We start from the raw sequence: 8950 nt of genomic DNA on the forward strand, positions 1-8950 counted from the left end.
AATAGTAACTGCTAGTTAAAAAACTGCCTCCTAATTAAGAATTTATGATAGGAATCAGATTAAATTTGAACTCCTCAGGCAGGTATTCGAACTGCTCCCATGACTCCTCCTAACCCAAAATGGCTGACTTTACTATCAAGCCTGACTTCTCACTAAAACAAATTCTGTTTCAGTTGGCAGGTGGTCTTCCCATCCTCACCTTTCTCATTCCTGGTCCTAGACTTCTGCTGAACTGCTTCCCAGCCTGGGAGAGCCCTTATATCTCTGCAAATGAAAAGCAGAAATTTCCTTTAAGGCCCAAATTGAAGTCCCATATGCTTTATTAAAGTATCCTTGACCAACACTCACGTGTGTCTTTCCTTTTTTCAATCTCAACAGCATCTCAACTCTATTCAAAATCTTACACACAATGTATCTTTTACATACACTCTTTCACATATCTGCATAGTGTTCTTCAAACTAGATGACAATTTCAGGAGCTAAATATTAGGCACTGAATTAGGCAAATATTGAATATTAGGCATTTAATAAATTTGTAATAAATGCTTGTAAAGTTTCTACAATGAAACAGCTGATTCTGATTTTTAAAAAGTACTAAATATGATTTCATTTACATTTAATTATACTGGACCAAAATTACTCTGCAAACAAAGGTTAAGTTTTTCACAGTGACTATACCATAAAGAGTTTTCTCAATGCTGAATAAAACACATGTTTGCCCTCGAGGAGCTCATAATCTAGTGTTAAGAAAGGCAGACAAACAGACAAGAGAAGGTTAGCAAATACCACATAACAAATACCATCTCATTCATGGGCTTACTTACATCATCATTTCAACACTGACCCACAGACAAGAATTTAGAAATAAAACTATCCGTGTCAGGTTCACAAAACCTCCAAAGCAACAAAATAGCAAGGTATGTGGTTTTCGTAGTGGCTTGTTCAATTATAAGTTGCAAATCTTTTTTACTTATTTATTTGTTTGTTTGTTTGTTTATTGTCCCACCCTTACCCCTGTAAGTTGCAAATTTTACAAGGAGGCTAATTCTAAAAGTTTGCCAACAAGAGGGAAAAGACGACAGAATCAAACCCTCAAAATGGGTTCACTCATCAAACAAACACTGAATAAGTCTCAACTGAATACAAAGATGAAGACAAGATTCAAGTATGGTAGTTTTCACAGAGGAAATTACTAAAGATTTCTCAAAATGAGAATCCAAGTACTGGCAAACGATCAAGGCTCCTCAAACACTCTGTAGGGGGTGAAGAACAGTGTGTATTTTGGAGAGCAATGTGGTAATATGCATCAAAAGCTTTGTTGTATATGCTCTCTGAATTAGCAATTATGCTACAGGAATACAGGCAATGAAAATCAGAAGCAGTAATAAAGACTCATGACAAGCAGGCTTATCACCACATTAACTGTAATAGCAAAAAATTAGAAACATCATAAATGTCCATCCTGGGAGATAAATTATATTACATTTACATGACAAAAGAGTAAAAGCCTACTCCCCCAAAGATGTTTTAAGGATATAAGGAAATACAGATGAAAATATCATAAAACCATATATAGAGTATGAACCCAATTTCTGAATGATTAATACTAATAATACACAGATATATAAATCCTCGCTTTCCACTTACAAGCTTATAAACTTGAAGGTTTTTACTCTCCAAGTTTCATTTTCCTCACTGTAAAATGATGATAATAATAGAACCTACTTCATAAGGATTAAAAGAACAATCCCTGTCCTGGGATTCTGCTCTGAACGAGACACTGACAATGTCAAAACCTCCCCAAAGGAGTTTCCAACATTCAGGCACTAATCATCTCATGTTTAAATTATAATGGCTTTCTAACTGGTTTCCTTTTTCATTTTTCCTCACATGCATCCAATACTTACTACCAAATCAACATTCCTAAAACCCTAATTTCATGTCATTTCCCTGCTTTAAAGATCTCTAATGGCCTCAAGAGGGGATTCTCCTCAGGCCAACATAACTTGACACTATTCTACCTGTACTGTGAAGTATTAACAGCATGAGTGGAATTAGGCTGTTCAAATTTGAATCCTGAACACTTATTAGCGGTGTGACCCTGGGCAAGTAAGCTAACCCCTCTATACTTCCTCATCAGCTCACCTCTAAAATGTGGCTACTACCGACAACACATGGCTGTTCTTACAAAGTGAAAATTCATATCCAGTGCTTACTTAGCACACAACGCTTGGCACAAGACATGCATCCTTTAAATGCTAGCTATCATTACTTCCCCAAACAAGCTGCTTATTCCACCTCCACCTCGGCTGTCCTCCTTGATGATGTCGAAATACACAATGCCCACCTTAGAGTCTTTGCTGGTGGCATTCTCACCCATGAAGCACCACTCCTTCACCACCACCACCACCAAAGAGTATACATTCAACATTTACACTATATATTCAAGGTGTAGGCTGGAAATACAGGAAAAACAAACAGTCCCAACCACCAGAGCTCATGGTCTAATAATGAAAGACCCGCCAGAGGAAGAGGTACAACAACGTGTCACGGGTGCCAAGGGAAGCACTTCCTGGAGGCAGGGGAGATGCTTACACTGAATCCTGAAAGCTGGGTGGGTACGTGCAGAGTAAGAGCACCCAGTAGTGCAGTCACAGTCACTACCAACTCTGGCATTGTTGGAGTGCTGAGGTTGAGGGCAGGGAGGGTGAGCAGAAGCTAGACAAGGGGCTGGATCAGGGAAATCATAAAGTGTTCGCAATTATTCTGTAAGCAACAGGCAGCCACTAAACAATATTAAATAGGGTACACCTGCCTGGGCTCTAGAAAGGCTACACTATGGTGTCTGATATGGAAGCCACATATGACTATTGACTTGAAATGTGGCTAGTGTGACTGAGGAACTAAATTTTAACTAATTTAAACTTAAAAATTAATTTGCAATTCAGTTACCAGAAAACTTTATGTACATGTGCAACAATTAGGGTACATGAATTTACTTTTTCAACTGTAAGTTTGATGCACTCTAAATACAGATCAGGTACTTCCGATGAAAATTTAACATCCAAGTTTAAACGTCCCGTAAGTGTAAAACATATACTAGATTTCAAAGACAGTACAAAAAGAGTAAAATATCTCATTAATAACCTTTAATCACATGTTAAAAATACTTTGAATATATTAAAGACATTAAAATTAATTTCACTTGTTTCTTTTTATGCTTTAATGTGGCTACAAGAAAATGTAAAATGATGTATGTGGTTTGCATTATATTTCTATTGGACAGCTCTAATCCAATAGATCCAAGGGCAGCTGAAAAAGGAAAGAGACCCGAAGCACGAAGACCAATTAAAAGACTCTTTGATAAGTGTTCTGATAAGAGAGCCAGGCCTAAATTATCTAAATTCTGCTCATCTTCAAAACCTAACTCAAGACCTACTACTGCTACCTCCAAAAGCATTTCCAATCATAACAATTCCTAAGGAGTTGCCTTTCTCTGAATTCCTGGGGCACTTGTCTGTAGCATTCATTCAATTCAACACTTAATCATTTAGCACCTATCATTTCTACTTAATTTTGGGGTGATTCATTTCTCAGAGTAGACTAGAAGCTCCTAGGCTAAGAACCATAATTTAGGCACCTTTATTTTTCCACACTGTGCAATGTGTTTTCAATACTTTTAATAAACAGAAGTACACGGCTCCCCAAATATGTAATCACAAAAACATCTCGAGACACCCTCATGGCTGACTTTACCTTTCCACAGTACGAGGTACTGAGATCTCATCTTTTCCTTCAGGCACCTTAAGGACATGAGCTAAAATGACGAAAAAGTCTACCAAAACTCCAAGCCAATGTTCCAATAAAGCAGTGATATTTAATCAGTGAGCAAGCACTGGTAGACTGTATTAGACACTATCAGGAAAAAAACACATCAAGATGACAGAGCAATTTAGAGTTTTCACAAATTCCATTATAAGTCAAACAAACAAAAAAACTCACTGCCAGAGATAAACTTTACAACCTAAGCATTAAGAATTTTTGAGGGAAAAACACACAGCTTTCAATTTTAAAAATTAACCCCTAAATCAATCTTTCTAAAAAACAACACATTTTGCAGGTAGGGAGCCACATATTACCTGTAGATCTACAACTCAGCCTTTTTGCATCTATATTTAAAAAAGTAAGGTGAAGAAAAGCCTTTCTAAGGAAATGTAGTATTAAGAAATAGTGTAAATATGTTTTACTGTATCGTAAAGTATGTCACCTAAAGTACCCTTTACAATTCTGGAACCCTTAAATTGAACAAACACCTATCCAGCTGGTCAGCTTTTACCACTGCAGAAATAGGAAGCCAGTAGCAACTAGTTGAAAGCAAGGAACACTTTGTGGTTATTAGTCCTGATCCTCCGAAACTTTGTAGTTCTCAGATTTTTTATGTTTGTTTGACATTTAAAACATAAAGCTGACACGTTTCTGATAATAAACTAATAAGAAATAAGTTATGACATTGGAATTGATTTTTCTACTTGCATTCGTTTAACAAAGTTGATATTACAAAGTGCATTCGAAGTTTCTGTCTCCAAACAATCAAGCAATCAAAGATGGAGTCAGGACAGCTCACAAGGAAACCAGGCAATACTATTCTGAAAGGCAGAATAAGAAGAAATGGGGGAAACCTGTCAAACAGCCTGGATGAAATCAAGGAGTTAAAAAGAAACCCTCATTTCCTTTAGCATTGTGAGAAAATTCCAGTTGCTAATAGAAAGCTGTGGAAAGTTTAGTTTGGCTGGTAGCATTTTGTTTTCCTTCCAACATCATCACTGAGTACGAACGACTGCTTTCCTCTCCTCACATTACTCAGTAAAAACTCCCCCATTGAATTGAGCTGTCTTCCGCTGGCTGCCACGCTCCCCAGCCTGCTGGATCAACCCCCACCCCCGCCTCCCTCCCTGCAAACGTGCTCAGGCGCCTCTGGGCATGTTGTGGTCTCACCAGTCTGCAGGCGAGCGCTCCAAACTCAATGGACAATGGAGCTCACCCCCGTCAACGCGAACTACAAAGCTCAGGAGGGCCATTTCCCTTTTCCTGCCCAGATGCTGTTTTCGTTCACTTCGAAGCAGGGTCCCGTGCTAGATTAGAGCCCCAGTTTGGGCTAAGATCCGTGCCTCCTTCCCCACCTGCAGAGCTGCTGAGCCCCTCAACCCCCAAATAAGTTGCACTGCAGCGCACAGACCAAAAGGGAACACCTCACCGGGGGCCCGGTTGGGGGCACGGGTTTCACAGTCCAGGTAGGGCAGGAGGGGATGTCTCCGGACGCTTGGTCATGGCCCTCAAGGCTAAGCCGTCTCCACTGTCCCCTCCCCGGCCTCAACTTGCCTCCCCTCCCCCTACAGCGAGAAGACCGGGGAGGTGAGAGCAGCCAGCACTGCCACCTCCACCTCCAGTGGAGCCCTCGGCCGACACTCACCCTTTTACCACAAAGAAGGGGTCCTCCATGGACATGGCGTCCCGGCCCCCGGCCGCCTCCGCCTGCTCCGCGCTCCGGGCGCCCGCGCCCTCCTGGCTTGCCTCCGCCCACCACACCGGCTCCTGCTGCCGCCTGCGCCTTGGCCGCGGGTTCTCTGAGCAGCCGGCACGCGCGCAGCCGGGGTACTCGGGACCACTGCAGGTCCAGCACTCGGTCAGCACCACAGGCCAAATACTGGACTCCGGCGCCGGCCCCGGCGGCAGCCTCCTCCCCCGGCTCCTCCCGGCGCGTCTGTCGACCCGGCCCCGCCCCCTCGACCGCGGCCAATCACGAACGCGGCCTGCGGCACCACTTCCGCACCCGCGCCCACGTGACCAGGGCCGGTCCCGCCCCTCGTCGGCGGGGCTTGGGCACTGCGTCACGTGGCCCTGGAGGCGGGGCTCCGGGGGAGGTGAAGGGGGGAGGTGTTCTACCGCCTCTCCCCTCTAGCTTGCGGGGGCGGAGGTGCTTGTTCCCTCAGAGATAAGACAGTCAGGTTTTCAGGATTGAGGGACTGTAGTTGTACCTGATTTGCAAAATCCTTTTATCTTTCCTCTACCTTCAATACTTGATTTTGACTATATGTGATTATAAATCCTTCTCGTCCTCGACTTGCGGTAAAGCATGCTGGTACTTGGTACCTGATTATGGTAACGTTACACAAATCCTTTATGTAGGTCTTACCGTGTGTTGGACAATGTGCTAAAGGCTGTATATGCATCATCTCAGTATTCTTGTGGGGAAGGTGTTATTGTTCCCATTTTGTGGATGAGCAAATATTAACAAGTTCAGAAAGGTTTCAACGTTTCCTGTGGTCACACACTTTGGAGAGGGAAGAGCCACAGATTCTGTGTACTTTCCACCACATGGGGTGTATTTTCTTTTGCTGTACATTCTGCAATGACCACATAAGGTAATTTTTTCATACAGCATCTGATGCTTCCCAGGAGAAAGTACCTTTGAGGGATAAAGAAGGGGCCAGGTATGGCAACTTCCTCTCATCTATGGTTCAAGAGCTCTTCCAGAAATCATTTTGGCCAGAATGATTAGCCAACTCACATGCTAGATATACTATGGAGTTTGTGCATGGGGATTGTGGACTTTAATAGCTGAAAATTGTTGAGCCTTTACTGTGCGTCAGGCAGGTGCTAAGTGTTATCTCAGTTGCTCTCACAGTGAGGTAGTTGCTGTTATTTATTATCCCCATTTTATGGATGAAGGATCCAAGACTCTGGGAGGTTAAATAACTTGCCCAAGGTCACCAGTCTCTGGAGATGGCAGAGTCCTTGGAGCCAGACCAACCCTGTTTGACCCTTGGCTCTATCATTCAGTTCCTCATCTATAAAACAGAAATTTAGCTCAGGGACTGTCGTGAGGGTTAAATAAAAATGCATGTAAACCCAAAGGCCCCAAAGGAGTGAGGTAGTGAAGTCAGGCAAAACAGCTGGGAAGCTGCTATAGTCATCTTGCCTGAAGGGATGAGGGCCAGACCAGGATGATAGCAATTGAGAACAGAGAGGAAGGAGTGAATATGATTGATGTTTCAAAGAAAAACAAAACAAAACACATAGACATGATGAGGGATTGAATGGGGTTAGGGAGAGGAGAGAAGAAAGTCAAAAACCTTGGAGGAACAATGGAGGGCAGATGTGGGGGAAAGAAGCTATTGGGAGGGAATTGTTTGGTTATGGCCATATTGAAATGGGCAGGTGAAAAGGAATCATCATTCATTCATTTTAATCAACAAACACACATAAGTTGAGGGGCAGATGAGCATAGTGATTAAGAGCCATACTTGGAGCCCGATTGCTTGAGTTCAAATCCCAGCTCTGCTACTTCCTAACTGTCCTGTCTTGGGCAAGCTGCTTAAGCTCTCACTGTCCTCAACTGTGAAATGGACACCATGATAACACCTTTCTCGTAGATGTCACGAGGATTGAGGTGATGTGCGAAAATTTCTTAGAACAGGGCCTGACAAGTGTTGTGTTCCTACTGTGTGCTAAGCACGGGGAACACAGAGATGAACAAGGCTTGGTTCTTGCCTTCAGGGAAATCTCAGACTGATGGGAGAGACAGGCAGTTACACACAAAGAGAGAAGGGCACAGGTTGCCATAGAAACACAGGGACAAGATAGCAGTATATTCGTGTGCATGTTGGGCTGGGGTGGGGGCTCCTGTGCAGTGAGGAGAAGACGCGGTGTTGCAGGAGTAAGAAGGAATGGGATGGGGGCAGCTTAAACCCTGCCACCTGGAGGGTGGCAGGGTCAGATATTGGGATCTTCGATCATGATATTAAGAACTGTGGACCCTTTCCTGTAGATCATAGGGACTGAGGGAAATGACAGGGTTAGACTGGCATTTGAGACAGATGCTGTGGTGGCTGGGAGGTCATGGTCCAGAGGAGGTTTGAGGTATCCCGAGCCAGGCTCTTGGCAACTAAGATGGAGAAGAGGGATGCATTTGAGAAATACTTTAGAGGCAAAATCAGTAGACTTGGGGACTGATTGCTTCAGGGTGTGGGAAAGCTGGAGAAAGAAGAGGGAGGAAGGCTTACGGGGTTCTGGAATTGTAAGTGGGTAGTGTAGGTTCCAATCATCAGGAAAGAGAACACAGGGGGAGGATTTGATTTAAGATGAATATAAATTAGCTGCTATCATGTTGGTCTTCCCCACCAAGTTGTAAACTCCTGGAGGGATAGTGTACTGTGTTAATGTTACTACCACCTAAGTGCCTAACGACACCTCTTATTGTCTGTTCCATGAATTTATTAATTGAACCACAAGTGAGAGGTCAGAGTTTTACAAGTAGAAACCTAGGGACAGAGACTTGAAGAATTCCCATAATTAAGGGTTTAGAAAAAGCACCAATAATGGAGATAGTGGAGGGTTGAGATATGACATGTCTGTGGGTGTATAGGAGGGTGTTCCTTTCCTTGATGTGTCCCCTTCTCTGAAACCTTGGCCTCCAATTCCCCAGGGAAAGGGAGGCTTCAGCTACAATGCAAGGGGAAACAAAGGGAGTTTTTTTTCTTTCCTCCTTTCCTTTCCACCCACCCTCCCTCCTTTTCTTTCTTTCTCTCTCTCTTTCTTTCTTTCTTTCCTTCCTTCCTTTCTTTCTTTTCTTTTCCTTCCTTCCTTTCTTTCTTTTCTTTTCCTTCCTTCCTTCCTTCCTTTCCTTCCTTCCTCCCTCCCTCCCTTCTTTCTCTCTCTCTCTCTCTTTCTTTCTTTCTTTCTTTCTTTCTTTCTTTCTTTCTTTCTTTCTTTCTTTCTTTCTTTCTTTCTCTTTCTTTCTTTTCTCTTTCTTTCTTCTTTCTCATTTAATAGGCCCCAGGTCCCAACAATACCTTAGGAAGAATACTCAGCAAAAAGCCGTATCTTCCCACACTCCCGTTCCTACCACTATCCCCCCCAAAAGGAAGAATTAAAATTTTTCACGGAGTGA

The 8950-nt window shown here is 43.0% G+C and overlaps 1 protein-coding gene across 2 annotated transcripts in view; it reads right to left on the bottom strand.

Annotated features, from left to right (window-relative positions):
* Positions 1-5739, bottom strand: part of STX6 (syntaxin 6) — a 50430-nt gene extending 44691 nt beyond the window's left edge. For both annotated transcript variants that reach the window (XM_045536007.1, XM_045536006.1), the window contains exon 1: positions 5471-5739. In XM_045536007.1, coding sequence (XP_045391963.1) covers positions 5471-5505 — 35 coding nt within the window. In that variant the 5' untranslated portion in view covers positions 5506-5739. The remainder of the gene's footprint in view (positions 1-5470) is intronic.
* Between the last annotated feature and the right edge of the window lie 3211 nt (positions 5740-8950).

Source organism: Lemur catta, chromosome 23, assembly GCF_020740605.2.
Source record: "Lemur catta isolate mLemCat1 chromosome 23, mLemCat1.pri, whole genome shotgun sequence".
Classification (NCBI taxonomy): domain Eukaryota; kingdom Metazoa; phylum Chordata; class Mammalia; order Primates; family Lemuridae; genus Lemur; species Lemur catta.